Consider the following 17099-nt stretch of genomic DNA (forward strand, 5'->3'; position numbering starts at 1 on the left):
GTAAAACTTAATGCAGTATAATATACACTTTCTTAAAATAACTGTCTATTTTTGATTGCATCCTGGGCTGATAACAAAGAAGTTGAATGAAGTGAATAAAGTTGTTTAGCTTGTCAAATGCTTCAAAAATGCTTTGATGCACATCCTTGCAAGTGTGAGGGGGCCTCGGCGGGGGGGGAGATTTCAAAACAAAAAATAATGATTATATGTGATATCGTTATTGTCTCCATTGCCATCCGGACAGCCGAGTGGTAACAGTCAATGTCACGTGGGAGCGATTGAGTCAGAGATTGATGCCTCGTTTACAAACAACACAATCTGTTTATTAGACAATTTAACTTACAAAAAGTTCATAGTCACAAAAGGTTTAAGTATACTTCAGAGTGTAGTCTTCAAAGAAGAGAAAAGTCTGGTGAATAAGGTGGTTTCCATTCGCTGACCAGATGTTGCATTCTAAGTCCAGTTGTCAAATAGGAAATGATGTCTGATAAATGCAGATTGGAATGTCCAAAGTTTATCTCAACGAAGGTCTATAACTTTAGGAGGATTCATCAGCAAAGAATGAAAATGGAACCTTGCAGGAAGCACACATAGCCTCGCGAGATGCCAGGACAAAGAACAAAGTGTCCTTGTAGCCTGGGCTTAAATACCTTTTCATCTCACAAATCGTCACTTTATTGGTTATTAATTCCCTTTCTCAATCGCAGATTGGTCTTTCTCTGTTACCAGGTGAAATTGGACCAGATTGATTCCCCAGAAGGATGATTGTTTATGAATACAATCGACACCATCTTCCGTTAGCTAAGGTACAAGGTTTGTTCAACACCTAACATTTCCTTTTTCCTTGTCTTGTCTTACAAAAATTTAATTTACTAATTTTTTTTTCACATGATTTTAATAATAAAATAATTTTATTTTTCTCCCCTTTTCCTTTATAATTTAATTCCCTTAATTTTAATTAATTGCGAAGATCAAGATTCATTTTTGTTTCGATTTTTGGTTAAAAGAATGTTTTCATCCCAGCCAAGGGCCTCACACAAGCAATTAAAGCATCCAAAACTCTTATTGTGTAGTGCTTCCAATGGACATGAGTTTCTCTTCTTCATTTACCTGTTGTTGTTCATCATCTTCCTTTTTGTTATTGCTTTCTTTTGCTTGTTGACAAGGTTCTTCCTGAATTTCAATAAGAGAGGCAGAAGTTTCTAGTCTATTATCCAATTTGACAAAGTCTTCAAAATTTCCTTACACATCTTTGCAAGAGAATTCTTCCCATTTGAGACATTCAAGATCATCTGTAACCACCTCCAGTTCCTGGTGATTCAGACCACTTTTATGAAAGCAGTTTTTTAATTACATCAGGATTCATGGCTTCCCAGGAAGAAGCAATGTTTCTAAGCAAATTAAAAACCATCCATTTTCTTGCAGCATCAATTTGAATATTCCTACACTTAATTTCTCTTAAGCAGTAGCATGCTAAATGCTGCCAATAAGCATGCTTGAAGGAGAGAATTATTCCTTTATCCAATGGCTGCAGTACAGCAGTTGAGTTCAGCAGCAAAAATGTACCTTATGTACTCCAATACGACTTCTCTTTGATTGTGGGCCATACATCTATCCATGAGGAGAACAATTTTCCTCTTTTGTACCATCATTCTTTGGTCCAGTCAAAGCAACCATTCGTGAAATAACTTGCCAGTCATCCAAACATTTTTACTGGAAGCATATTCACATGGAATATGAGAAATTCCCTTGAAACACCAAGGTTTCCCATACCAACCAATAATAAACGAGGTGAGCGCCTTGCTTCCATCAGTATCGCAACTAAGCAAAACTGTTACCCACACTTTGGACTTTTTCCAGATTGACACTTTTGATCTTTAAATGTGAAGGTTTAATTCAGTAAGCAATTAAAAAAAATGAAGTTTTTGAAAATGATAAAGCCCTTTGAAGCTTTGAAGTATGCACCCACCACTTTAATCTTTTGGTCAGCATATTCCTTGACCATACTGCGAGAAATTGGAGCATTTCTTGCTCTTACAGTGCAAAACCACTCATAAATGGCTTCATTCAAATCAGCTTCCTGGCATCTTCAAACATGCTTTCTTCCATGAATGTTGTGTCCTTCTCTGGCTGCAGATTCAAAAGCACTTCTGCTCTTCAGATATGTGGAGGGTATTCGAAGGAATGTTGTATTCTTTTCTTAACACAGAAATAGTCTTAGTTGTTTCCTCATCATCTACTGCACCAAAATTTCTAACTTCTTTGCTAATGTTAATTATGAGTGCTTTCTTGCCAGCATTTTTGATACAAAGACTACACGGTGAATACAGTAATGAAATTACCGTAAAAACACTTCTTATCTGCTGGTAGGGCTGGGTGAAGACTGTTTATTTTTGTTTCAGGAAGATCAACTTCTTTCCTGGCAGTTGTTGGCAAATACCTTTCAGCTTGGCAAATGACAGATTTAGTTTCAGTTTTGATTTTGGGATTCTTATGATCTATAAACACGATAAATACTGTATCATCTACATGCAGCTCTTAAAATGGTTTTTTATTTTCTCTGCATGCTAAAGTGAGACATGTTAGATTTAAAATTTTAAATATCTTTTATTTTCTTTAGATGTTTACTACCAACTGTGTAATTTTCATGTCCATATCTGCAGTAGACTGTAATTATATTTAGGAGTCTCAACTTCCCTAACTCAGATTACTCTCTATAGACTTTATAGGAAATGCATTAAACTGTATGCCATTTTGAACTATCTGTATTGAAGTTTTCTAAGCACAGCTGTGTGTAAAGTGACATTATCTGTCTCCCATGTGCAGTGCAATTTACCACATTAAAATTGGACTTTGCCTGGATTTCTTGGAAGAATAGTTTTAATTACAGTAGAAACTTAATTTTTTTTTTTTTTTAAAGAGAAACAACAGATCTAAATACAGTAGTTAATGCAGTAAATATCTAAAAATAATAATTAAAATGTGTTTTTTCAAATTTTTTAAATAATTCCTTTCAATGTGTTTTTATTATAAGTATAATAATTGTAAACTATGATATGTTTGTGATAAAAAATATAAAAAAAAGCAGATTGATTCTAGCCCAATTAGAAGCCAAGAAATCAAATATTTAAAAATGCTTTTAACAGAATTTTTGGTACCATACGTAGCACAGATGGTCTGTATAACAGTGTAAAAGTCTGTACAGGTACTGTATTTGTTTAAAAAAATTACCCTTTTAGTTTGAAATCAGTTAATTTGAAGCCCTGTTTTCAAGGTCCCAACCATTTCAAATTAAGCAGAAATGACTATAGTGATCAACATAGTATAGCATAAGTCAGAAAACAGAAGATTAACACTAGTATGTGTTTTCATTAAATAAATTTTTTTTTAAATACAATGTTACAAATACAATAGCAGTTCCCTACTATTTCGATTAAGCAACTTTGTATTTTGTATACAGTATTCATAACATTAATCAATGACTAATATAATATGATAACTTATAAAATAATTTAACAAAAAGAAATACCTGTCTAAGTTTAGACATTGCATCAGCAGAAATAAATTCATTTTTACTAAATCGTGTAACAAAGCACATCACTTGATACTGGCTTTGTCCCATCTCTTCTTCTCCTAGCACCAATACTCTAAATATTTGTACCTCCTATTAAAGATATTACAACATTATATTCTATACAATAACAACTTAATCTTTAAAGTTAAAATATAATATTTATTCAATTCTAAGCTGCACCTCAATTTCTGAACTGATTTTCATGAAAAAATAGCAGTAGCAAAATTTATTTACAAAGTTAAAAAAATGAGAAGGTTAAAAAAAGTAACAGGGAGTGAAGAATTAATTTATTAAAAAAATCTTGAATACATAATTTAAAGTAAATCTTAATTGCTCTCACTATCACACTGTGCAAATGATTCATCAGTTGTACCAAAGCTGACTTTGAAACCAATGTTGGCATCATCATTTTCCCAAACTAAGTTTTCTGTGCCATTCATCGCATTTATAATGAAGCATATTTTTAAAGAAATGAATTATTATTTCACTGGAAACATTTTCCAGCTGATCCACCATTTTCGAAGTGCTTGCCTTCTTTATTTTCCCTGAAGCACTTAAAGCATAGTTTTGTCAATGTAACCAATTTTCGTATTGTTTTCTTATGTAGTCCTTAAAAGACTTGTTGATGCAAACATCAAGTGACTGAAGTTGACTCATTATACTGCCCAAGATTATCACCAATTCACAATTTCACTACAATGAGACAAACTTAAAAGAAGGTATATACAGTGGTGCCTCACATAACGTACTTAATCCGTTCCAGGTGCACGTCCGTTAAGTGAAACGCCCGTTATACGAAACGCATTTTCCCATAGAAATACATATTAAAACATCTAATTCGTTCCGCAGCATAAAATAACCGTACTGTATCATAAAAAAATGAACATGGGGTGCGTTCTTTTATTCCTCCACGTAACTCTGCGCGAGTGACATCCGTTTAAAAATTTCTGCGGAATGCGTTCCTAAATTCTGGTGGGAGTGCGCGCTGTCGAACGGCAAAAACGGCCGCTTGTAGCAGTAGTTTACGGTAAAAAGCAACATGGCGTCTTCCGTGGCTCAGATAGTTTCGTTTTCGGGTCCATTATGTGGTTTTAGGAATGAAAATTTAAAAATTGTGAAAACGCAAGTTAGTGCACGCGGTGATGTAAGTGTCTTTACGAATTTTTTTCGAATGGTAGCCGGCATTCTAATTTTTTTCGTGGCTATTTTGAATGCTCTTTCAACAAATAATCCATTTTATGGTTAAATTTTACAATTGGGACTCTTCTTTTGCCTTTAAAAGCTCATATTTTAGAATTATAGATTCCTCCATCACGATACTATCGATAGTGCGAGCGCTGCCATCTTTCTTTCTTTCACCGTCGTTCCTAAATGCCTACAAACAGCAGCGCACTCCCGTAGTAGCGGAGACGCAGAGCTCCGCTACTACGTCTCTGGTTACGTTTGTTTAGTATGTTAGGAAAACACTAACGCACCCATGGAGCAGTCGCCAATTATGCCGAAAAGTTTGTTGTTCGCAGCCAGTCCATTGCTCGAGTCACATAACGGCCAAACAGAAAGTCCATTGTTCGCAGCCAGTCCGTTGCTCGAGTTACGTAACGGCCAAACAGAAAGTCCGTTGTTTGCAGCGTCCGTTATTCGAAGCGTACGTTATACGAGGCACCACTGTATATATATATATATATATATATATATATATATATATATATATATGTGCATATTCTGTAGAGCCCACCATAGATAACCTATTTATTTATGGGAGTACACCTCAAAAAATTAAAAATACTACAAAATAAGTGATCCAATATTATTGTATGGCAGATCGACAATCATTTCTGAAAAAAGAATCCTGAATAAAAACTACTGGTTGGATGATGATAAAAATTAGGTCAGGGGATAGTAGACATGGTACAGAATAGATTTACTTTAAAAAATTGTTTTTTCAGGTAAAATTTAGCCACCTTTGAATGTACACTGCACCTGATTTTTGAGGACATTAAAATGGCAAGAAAGTGCAGCTTAGAATAAATATATATGATACATTTAATTTATAATACCATATTAGAATTTAATATTAAAACATATAATAATAATTATTATACTTAATATTTTAAAATTTTTGTATTTTGTAAAATACAAAAATTTTACTATAATTTTAATAATAATAATGATAATCATTTTGTAAAATTACTATTATTATTAACACAAATATACACTATGATTTTTAAAATGTTCAAAGGAAAATATATGATCACATTTATTTCATACTTTTCAAATGATATGTACTGTTTGATATACTGATATTGATTATAAATTAAGAATTCTTTTGATACTAAAATTAATAAACTTGTGATGAAAGATTTTGAAACATACATGACATCAAAAGCTTTGTTGAATATTTTTATGTACTTTAAACTGAATTGAATTACAGTGAAATTTCATTAACTCAGCATCATCGGAATCCATTCAATGCAAGATTATCGAATATGCTGCTTTATTGGACAGTGAAAATGTTTTCCGTTTTCCTATCTCCTGAATACAATTTCACACATATTAGAAAGGTGAGCAGCAAAAAACTGGGTACTATAACACAGTGATTCTCAAAGTGGAAGTCGTGAAAAATATTTGGAGGGTCGCTGAAAAATTGATGCCAGATCAATTTTCAAATATTTTATAAATTTACTATGGATTCATGTTTAGAAATAATAGAAGTAAAAAATATATAAAATAATTTTTACTTAAATAAATTGCACATATAAATATTAAAAATAATATAAATATTTAAATACGAGCCTAACCCCCTCCCTCCGGGATGTTTTTTGACACATACTCAATCTTGCGGTTCCTAGACGTGTTGACAGTGCGCTTTCTTCCACGTCCGGGACGGTCACCATTGTGGCCAAGCTCCTTGAATCGCCGAACTGCATCTGAGACTGTCATTTTTGGAACACCGAGCAGACGAACAATTTCACACTGATGCTTTCCTTGCCAGAATAGCTCCAAAATTGCATAACATTTGTTCGACACCATTAAAAAAATAAAGAACTAACTCTTATTACATCGAAAGTACATCTACATGGGCAGGAAATCATGGAGAATTAAACAATAGTATGTAAATTGGTGACAGTAAAAAAGTTGAGGTGCAGCATTGCTACAAACTTTGTATGGGTTAATTATTGTCACCCTGTATATATATTATAATCAACAATAAGTGTGTTGTTAATATTTAAAGTGTTTATGTAAACTTTAAAGAATTGGCTTTCAACATTTTTTGCATGTGTTAATTTCTGAAATTAGTTTATAAAACAGCATTAATAGTATAATATAATGAAATAAATAAAATACAGTGGGTGATCGGTTAACGAACATAATCCGTTCCAAGACCCAACTGTTTGTTAACTGATCACCCACTGTATATGTTGCTTGCTTTCTGTTTTTAGGGATTCAATGTAACCATTCACATTAAGAAGTTAAAACAGTTTGAAATTAATTTGTCCCCCAATAATTAAAACATCCTATATATATCCCACTATTAGAAAGATTTTTAGAAACTTTACAACAACCAAAAAAATAATATGACAGTGTTCAATTCCATCCTGCAATTCCAGAATCCAAAGTGAATTTTTGTGAAATTGTCAATGGGAAAACAGTCTTTCATCTTGACAAGAAGAGGGATTCACCTTCCCCTTCTTGTCAATATGAACAAGGAATGCACATACAATGTGGATGTGGTTGTCAACACTGAGACAGTCACATAACAAGCCATTTATTTGGAAGGCAATGCTTACAAAATTCCAGTCAAGAATTTCTTCTCTTGAATGGAAACTAATGTAGAGTTCACTGTCATTCATCCGTGACAATCAGAAGGCCCCAAGGCAGACTGGCTAAAACTTGGCTTAGTTTGGCAGAACAAAGATGAAGCAATGAAGATGAAGTCTGAGATGACACCAATATACAAGAAATTACATACAATGGAGGAAAGGAGCTGGCATACAAAAGATGCAGTATTATATATCAAATGCTGCAAAATGATAATGATATCATAGATAGCACCAAAGCTCCAAGAGTTTATAGTATACCAGTAAAAGATGAAACTTTTCACAGGGATTTAATTTACATTGGATTGACAAATAGATCTCATAGAAGTAGGATTAACCTGTTCTGTGGTATTCCCAAAATATCTCAGGCCAAAATATAATGACATTGACTGGTGCACCCGAGATATCTCATTTCTGCATCGGAATGTTTTTGACAATAGATGTCACTAGTTGTCATAAGTTTTATATTAAAACTAACTTCTGATATATAATTTTTTTGTTTTTACATTTTTCAATATGTCTATTTTGTTTGTGCAAAATAAAAAAATAAGGGTACTTGTGAATCTTTATCCCAGATGGTGGTGCCGCCCTGGTGACCAACATCTCAACTAGTACCTGTATCCCCTCAAAACAAATTAAGTTGGTCGGCTAACCTACCAACACGCATAATGAACTTAACTTTGTTATTTCAATTAAAACTTTGCAATAATGCAATAATGCTGTCAATTAAGGATATACTATAGATTACTCCCTATGGAATTTCGTGTGTTTGGGTAGATATCTGAACTCAGGGGACCGAGACGAGTTCAACGATACTTTACTTTTGGACCGGAGACGAAAAATAAAAAAGTTATCATACTTTTTTCTGGCGATCGCGCGATGATAGGAAGTCGCGTGGCTTGCCGTTAAAATTGCCTTTAGTAGACGTTTCCCCCTTTTTTGCTTTGTTCGAGAACTACCGTGAATCGATCACTAGTTTAGCACATGGCGGCGTGTGGTGGCACCCATACGAGAGATCAGTCGGGCTGCCATGTTCACTGCCATAAGTAGCATTAACCGAAATGGCAATCGCGCGATGATCGGAAGTCACGTCGCTCTCTCCGCTCTCGTATCGCGTGTTTAACGCTCCGGGAGATGACCGTAGTCCGACGTCACGGTTTGCAGACTTTACCGCAAGATGGCAATACTAGCAACTATGGTGCCGTCTGCATGAGAGCATTAAAAAAGTATGGTAACTTAAAAAGTGTGATAACTTTTTTATTTTTCGTCTCTGGTCCAAAAATAGGGTACCGTTGAACTCGTCTCGGTCCCGAGTTCAAATATATAATCAAAGTCCTGAAATTCCATAGGGAGTAATCTATAGTACACCCTCAATTAAAACTTTGCAATAATGTTAAGAAAAAGTTAGCAAACAATTAAATTAGTTTAAATTATCGTTTATTTTAAAGTATATTACATGTTTACATAGCCATGTACTGTACATTATTACAAATTACTGTCATATAGTTTGCGGCTGCCATATTTCTGCAATTGCTTTTAATGTGCTTTCAAAAGCATTTTCTTGTCCCAATGACTTTCTTTCACATAAACTCCGCAAGGTAAGACTCCAGATGATGGCGAGCTGTGCCTCATTGTTTTTTGTTGCGCCACTTAGCGGATCCCCACAGTCTTTCAATGTTTTGAGTGTGAGTACCCATTGTTAGGTTGATGAAATTATATTTATCATTTACAGTAAAATGACTGTAACCTGCTCTTTCTAATTCATCTGTCCCATAAGCTCATCAACAGTCGGAATAAACTGTTGATTCTTGTTCAATGTGCTCCACGATTTTTGTCATTAGTGTGGTTGCTTCTCTATTCAGAATTGAAACGAGAAAACAATCACCAGTTTCTCGGCATATTCCACCGAATATCCACTGTTGTGAAAGAACCCTTCCAGCGTTGCTTTTTCACCTTGTGAAAAGCGTTTCGTCGATTTCCATGATTTTCCCAGGACCACCTATTCGCCTGTTTGGTTGTTTCAACAAATGTAGAACACATACCTCCCTCATAAAACTATTCCAGTCTATAGTTGTTTTGTTGCAAATATTTAGATGTTTTTGACACCACTTTATAGACGTTACTTCCTCCGTCCAATGGTAAATAAAACGTACCACTGTTAAAAATGGTATCCGCGATCTGCTAAACCAATTATTGGAACAGATGTTTATCATTACATCACAGCTACTAATAGTGCATCTTCAAATGCCTTTAGATACATTTAACATCATTTCATGGCCATTTTTGCATATTCAAACACTAGTGTTACAATCCTGATATACCTGGGTATACAGGGTACAAGGTTGGGAAACAGGCGATACAATATAAAGAAAAACAAAGGACTTCACACTTTCTCATACAGTGAGGTATTAACAAAGATTTATTCCTGGACCCTACAGGCTTATTTATATACATACAAAATTCTAGATAACATGAGCATGAATTTACAAACTATTCTATTACCTCTCTGTGGGGTAACAAAAATTTTATAACACCACAAATTGAAAACCTTAACAAAACAGTCTTACATGTGTCCTTTTGTAGTTAATAAGGAATATCTACCCAATTCATACACGTGACTTCAGGCAGGCCTTGGATGAAAGCGGATTGCTTCACACATTCAAACGGTCTCCAATCTCTCTTCTTATCGTACACGACGGTCTCCGACGAGTTCAGTCCGAAGGCCAACAAATAGGTGTCGTCTCCAGTGAAGCTCCTCCCTTTTATACCATTGTTGATGTCATAACTTGCATACGTCAACTTTCACATAACCAATGAGAGACCCGCGAGTTTACACAAAAGATGAACACCCGACACAAACAAAAACGGACACGAATACAAAAACAAATTATACAAAATTATACGAATTATACAAAAAATACAACCCGACAAAAAAAAAAAATCTAACATCTGTAATGCGGAGAGAAATACGGTTACATTAAGTGATGGATCACTACACTAGGTAAAATACCTTTCTCTTGAAAAAACAATATAGATTCTTCCTCGGTGCATGGTAAATTGTATATCGTAGACATTTTTTCTTTCTCACAAAGGTTTGGAAAACACGTGTCTATTGGTAAGTCAACTGGCCGAGTCAATTTGTTTTGAGGGGATACAGGTACTAGTTGAGATGTTGGTCGCCAGGGCAGCACCATCATCTGGGATAAAGATTCACAAGTACCAAAAATAATTTTGGACAATACAATTGCCATGATTATTTTTTTTCCAAAACACGCAATTTTCATTAGGCTTAACATCAACAAAAATTCAACGTGAAGTGACATGCATCGGAGAAAAATTTCAACATGGCATAGGGAAAGAACACAAATATGATATTGAGAAAAAAAAACAAACAACAGTACTATCCACATATGCCTTGGAGCCAGGAATTGAAGCTAAATTAGAGCAAGCAGCACTGATTAAACAGTGTTTCATTAGAGAAGAAACTAAATGTTTTGAGATGTTAGAAATATCTAAGACAACAGGCTTGAAGAGAGAGTGCATTAACATACAAGATGTGAATTCATTATCATACTCGGAAAGCTTTTTACAATAACCCCGACCAAAGATTATTATAATAATTCAATTAACCCATAGGATGTTAATACAAAATTAAATAAAGTACATTGGTTGTAAAATGTAATTAGGTTAAATTTAAAATTTTGTAAATTGCAAAACTATTTGAAGTTTGAATTCAAATCAAATGTAAAAGAACAAACATTCTAAATGGAACACACACAACTGACCTGAAGCAAGACAGTCAAGCTGTTCAAAAATGTTGTTTTTGAGATATTACTGGAATAAAACAAAGGTTACGGAGGTAATTTATATATAACCATTAGTCCATACAACCAATCAATATTAAAGATTTTAGTCTAATAGACTTCCAAGGTCACATGATATTGTTTGTCATTAGTAAAACTCAATCTACATCATACTCAACTTATTAATCAATGTAAATAATGCTTAATTCTAAATATACAGTGGAACCTCATTTAACAAGCATAATTCGTTCTAGAGTCTTACTCATAATGCAAAACACTCATTAAGTGAAACAATTTTTCCCATAGAAATTAATGTAAAATACGATAATGCATTACACGCCGAAAAAAATGCTCAAATGTTTTGTATAACGTTTATTCAAAAAAAAAAAAAAAAAAATTGTACAATATACACTGTTAAGGAGCATCAATCATCATCATCTTTTCTTCTAGCGTGGAATGAACCATGAGAATTCAATTTGAAAAAAAAAAAGGTCACAGCTAATATGTTTGATAAATGCCCCAAACGATATTACAAATTCTTGGGTTATGTAAAGTCTAAAATTAAATATTAGAAATTAATTAATTTGACTAGAGCAGTTATAGGCAGTTATGTTTCCATCTCATATTAAATTTAATAATTATATATAGTTAATTTTTACATAAAAATTAAATACAGAACATGGCCGGTGTTATTCACATTTAATAAATATAAAATATAAATACGACTTTACAAAGTTGGAACTTTGTCTTGTCTTTACTTCTGCCGTTCACACCATCAGCAGTCCTTTAGAATTCACAGTCTCTCGGAGACGACCTTTCTTTTGAGGCTACTGCCTCCGTAAAAGAATGTAAAACAGGTAAAAAGCGTCCTCTGGTGTTATTGCCACAGTTAAAATATCACATTTCTAAACTAACTGTGGCAATAACACCAGAGGACACTTTTTACGTGTTTTACATTCTTTTACGGAGGCAGTAGCCTCAAAAGAAAGGTCGTCTCCGAGAGACTGTGAATTCTAAAGGACTGCTGATGGTGTGAACGGCGGAAGTAAAGACAAGACAAAGTTCCAACTTTGTAAAGTCGTATTTATATTTTATATTTATTAAAAGTTAATTTTTAATTCAGACGTTTCTAAAATTTAATGACCCAAGAATTTGGCATATCATTTGGCATGTTTATTATATAATGGGCTATGGTTGTTGATGTTTGTAAGTAATATGTGTGAACATAAGATTGGATAAATATGTGATCGCAAGCGACACTAAGATGCTACCGGAACAAGTGCTAAACACAGACTGATGGAGCATGCCGCATTCGCACAATTCAGGACTTCCCCTCTCCTCCTCACTCGTTATGTAAAACATCGCTCATTAAGCGAGGCAAATTTTTACAATTTATTTTGCTCATTATGCGAGGTGCTCGTTAAGCGAAGTTCCACTGTAGTGCCAGCCAACAGCTCTCCTCATCATAGCAAACGGGCAGAGCTTAAATGTCATGTGTCACCACCATCTGTTATAGTAATTTTGCTGCTGTGGGGAGTTCCCTACATGTTTGTGTCCAAAGCAGCCCATCCAAGGGCGTCGCCAGGGGGAGGGGCAGAGGGGCAGTTGCCCTCCCCTAGAAATTCGAAAAAGTTATTTAAATGCTAAGTTTTAATTAAAATAATCTTCTTAGGCTTCTTGTAAATTAAAGAAAATGTTTTATTTGAGATATTTCTTTTCCGGTACATAGTAAATGATTAAAACTTTATGAATCGTTTCTATTTTACCTACATACAATTCGTATCCTCTATCAATTTACATCATCTTGCCCCCCTTACCCATTGGCTGGCGTCGTCCTTGAGCCCATCCATTCTCCCCCTAGTTATGTCACTGCTCTTCATGAATATAATGAGTAATGGTTATAATGAGAAAATCTTGCTAGTCCCCTAATACTCGTTATAACCAAGAATGACTGTATAAACATCCAAAACCTGATAATAGTAGTAGTAATATAGTCCAATACAATCTTGCAATTGTTTAGCTTTAATAGTATTAGGATTATTGAAGCAAAGGTCCCAATGAAGCATCCACCTGATCTGAAGACAAGAAAAACTGTGAAAAAGATTGACAGGAAGGGCAAGAAATAGGGAGACCGGGGTCATGTTCAGTAATGTAGACTACTAAGCAAGAGATCAAATTGGCTAGGAAGGCAGAGATAAGAAGTATTCTGAGTATCCTTGAACAGTGCTGAGTTAACAAGTTAGACTGACTGTGTAAAACTGGTGAATGACAATCATCATAATTTTATGATAAATTATAACAACTTTATGACCATTCTAATAAAATATATTTAGTCCAACATGAGCAGCCATGTTGCAAAACATATGGAGACAAAAACAATGATGTCACCAGTAGAAGTTAGCACAGACAAAACAAACTGAATGAACTAGTTAGAATTCTAGCAGTAAGAAGTGTTAATTAGCAATTAGAAATGAGTTCAGCATTGCAGCATAACTAGACAGCAAGAATTCTGCAATACTAAATGTGGCTGAGGGCAGTTATGTGTGAAAGTGAGCATTTTCATCATCTCATCTTTTCTCCTTTCAAATCTTACACACATATATTACAAAACTTTAAACTGTTAAAACAAAATAGAACAATAATTTTCTAATAGAATTGATGGTTCATGAAGTCTTCTGTAGTGTGACATTTACATGCTATTTTTGATTCAAAATGAAATTAAATCTCAGCAGAGTAATTTGAAAAATTTTCAGCCAAATGTTATTCTTTCATAATAATACAGTAATATTTCTTTTTTACTAACAAATTGCTAACAAGTTATGCAATATATTGATAGAATCACATAGTGTTCTTGCAGTGGCAAAGTTAGACAGCAACATCATGAATTTCATCAAAATATATTATACCTTTTACCAATATTAAAGAATCCTGCATAGATTTATGACAAATTGTTATTGGCAATAAGATCACATGATTTATAGCCTTTATTTATACCAACAAATTCAAACTAATTTATAATGTTTATGCAAATAAATGTAGTGAATTCAAGTAGAGAACCTCAAAAATTTTTTGAGGGTGGTCTCTGTCCTGGTTATGTTGGGTCTTGTCCCTCATCACATGATTGCCCCAATGTAAGCCTAGCAAAATACACAAGTCTTAGAGAAAGGACAAAAGGACAAAGAAAAACAAAAAACACTAAAAATAAAAAAGAATATATAATCAGGAAAATTATTTAAAATTAATAAAATGTCAGACCAAATGTTTTTATAACTCTTGCATTTGAAAAACATATATTTGACCAATCCAACATTTTCACAATGAATATGATTAGCTCAAATCACTGCATCAAGATTTTGCAACTCTTGCTTTCAACAGCCAACACAATTTACAGGAGATCATTATAAACACAACTTGTTCACAATGATAAATGTCCAATAAACTAGACAAACCATAGCATCTACAACAGAACCAGAGGCATATATCAGTGAAAATGGGGTCTAAAACTTACTGAATTTTGGTTATTCTTTTAGACTTTATTTATTTATTGATCTATAAATTGGTGTTATCATATAAGCAGGTTAACAAAATTGCTCTATTCAAAAATTTATTCTGTAATCAAATATTAAAAACAGGCAAAACCAGGGACATCTAGTCACCCTAAATAAACAGGAACAATACATTAGAACAAACATAGATAAAAATTAATAATGAAAAAATATTTAGCTGTCAGCCAAACGTCTAAATCTGGTCTGAAGAAAATATACATTCACATACTGTATATAATAGTCAGACTCTGAAATTTGCAATCTTTAAATAAAAATATTTTGAAGGAATACATTCGATATAAAGAAATACTGTTAAAGCATATGATTGAATTAGCACTTAATACGAAATGGCAAAAAGATTTTTTAAAAAATTTTTCATATCTGATGATTAATCAAAGCATGATATTATAAACAATACACTAGTACCATGTTTAAAATACTTAAATAGCATTTATAATTTTAATACATATTTGAGATGTTAATGTAAGTAGAGTTAGTGAGAAACCAATTAGACTATTTGGGAACTATCAATATACATGACATATACTCAAAACTGAATAATCTACATATGTGACACATGCTTCAAAGTAGAATTTTTTGGAAAATTATAATTTAACAAAAACTGTATATACCCATTAAATTAATTTGATCAAGTTTAGTTTTTCCAGTTTGTACTTACACAAAACAATATCATCTGATAAGACTACATTGTATGCACATGCACATAACATCAGATAATGCAAAATGATTTTAAAACATTAGCTTTAAAAATTCCTTTGTTCTAAACTACAAATAATAGCGTAGTGTTTATAAATTTCAAGAAAAATGAACTAATTCCTTGATTTTACACCAAATATAAGGGTTTCCTTGACAAAACTCACTGGCATTTCCTGGTTTCCCCAGTGAGGTGAACCCCATATTATGCTTATCTGTTAAAATAAGATTTGTTTTTTTATTACATTAACTAACAATTAAACCTTCAAATCCAGAAAATGTTGCATCTAGAAATAAATTTGTCCTATTAAATTTATTTGTGTTACTACAAGGAAAAATTAAGCAATGATGAAATCAAACATTTCATCAGTCTAATTTGATTCAATGGTCTTGTGTTTAACTCAAAGCAACACAGGTAACATATTAAACTAGGAGAAATAAATGGAATCTATAAATTTATATCAATTTGATTTAAAATAACTTTGTCAACATATCAATACGATAACTTTAAATGATAAATATTTAAAAATCCTTATTAAAAAAAAAAAATCCTTATGTATGATGTGACTTGTTACTTTCATGGTTTAATTCTTGCAGTGCATAAATGAAGTAAAAGATTTTAGAGAAGGACTAATAAAACAATTATTAGTTAGATAATTTTGATGAATGCTTTAATTTGATCAGCATGTCTGCCTTTACCAATGTCCAAATCACGTATGATTATCAAATTTATAAATAATATTTGAAAATACTTACTGCTTTAAAGTCAATAAATTGTGTTACAAAGGTCCCTTCAGGTTTTTGAAATTCCAAAATGATGGTTTCTTCGGTGGTGTTTGATTGAATTGTTTCTTGTAAAACATCACCACCTTGGTTTTTAACATTGATTACTAATTGGCTGGTAACAAATCCAACCATTACTATGATGTAAAGACAATACCAATGATGCATGTTAAAAAGGTACAAATCATCGATTAGTTACTACTTTTAATCTCCTTTTCATTATCAACATCGTCATCATCACCCCCGAATCCATCCAAATTTCCCCTTCATCCCGCAGCCATCTTCGTATAAACTCAACGACGGAGCTAGTGAGCTGACACCAGCGAATGATCAACGTCATTCCTAAACGTCACACGTGACGTCACATCAGTTTTTTTTAAAAACAAAGATAAGTATGACGTCATCATTTCAGTGGCAATATCTGCTTGGATAACAATACGTACTGTCAACTTTCTTAATATAGCCTATCGCACATTCAACTGCAATTCATAAAAATCAAAATTACAAATGTCAGAACAAAAACAAGCTTCCTTTTTTTCCTTCTTAAGAGCTACATTCTAGTTTAATTATTAAAAGACGAGCTCCAGAGCCGATGCTATTCAATTATGGAAGTGTATAACTTTTTATTCTTTTAATTATTTATGATGCTCAAATACATTTTCACAATATGAATTTCGCTTTATTTATTTTTTTCTATATTAAAGCAGTGCCTTTATTTTATTTATGTATAACACTTCTGTTACAAATATCTCTTCTTGTTTCGTTCTTAAGAAAAAAGGAAGAAAAAGAGAAAAAGTAAAAACACAGTTTACTGTAATATAAAAAGTCTTAAATTATATTAAATTATACTGTATATGCATAT

The 17099-nt window shown here is 33.1% G+C and overlaps 1 protein-coding gene across 1 annotated transcript in view; it reads right to left on the minus strand.

The window, feature by feature from the left end:
* The window catches only part of oaf (out at first), a 39840-nt gene extending 23184 nt beyond the window's left edge, over positions 1-16656 (minus strand). The window contains exons 1-2 of the mRNA XM_067274469.1: positions 16211-16656; positions 3530-3664 (exon numbers count right to left, since the gene is read on the minus strand). Coding sequence (XP_067130570.1) covers positions 3530-3664; positions 16211-16405 — 330 coding nt within the window. The 5' untranslated portion in view covers positions 16406-16656. The remainder of the gene's footprint in view (positions 1-3529; positions 3665-16210) is intronic.
* Positions 16657-17099: the final 443 nt, after the last annotated feature.

The sequence above is a fragment of the Centruroides vittatus genome, unplaced genomic scaffold (genome assembly GCF_030686945.1).
Source record: "Centruroides vittatus isolate TY-2023 unplaced genomic scaffold, ASM3068694v2 contig_549, whole genome shotgun sequence".
In the NCBI taxonomy this organism is placed as follows: Eukaryota; Metazoa; Arthropoda; class Arachnida; order Scorpiones; family Buthidae; genus Centruroides; species Centruroides vittatus.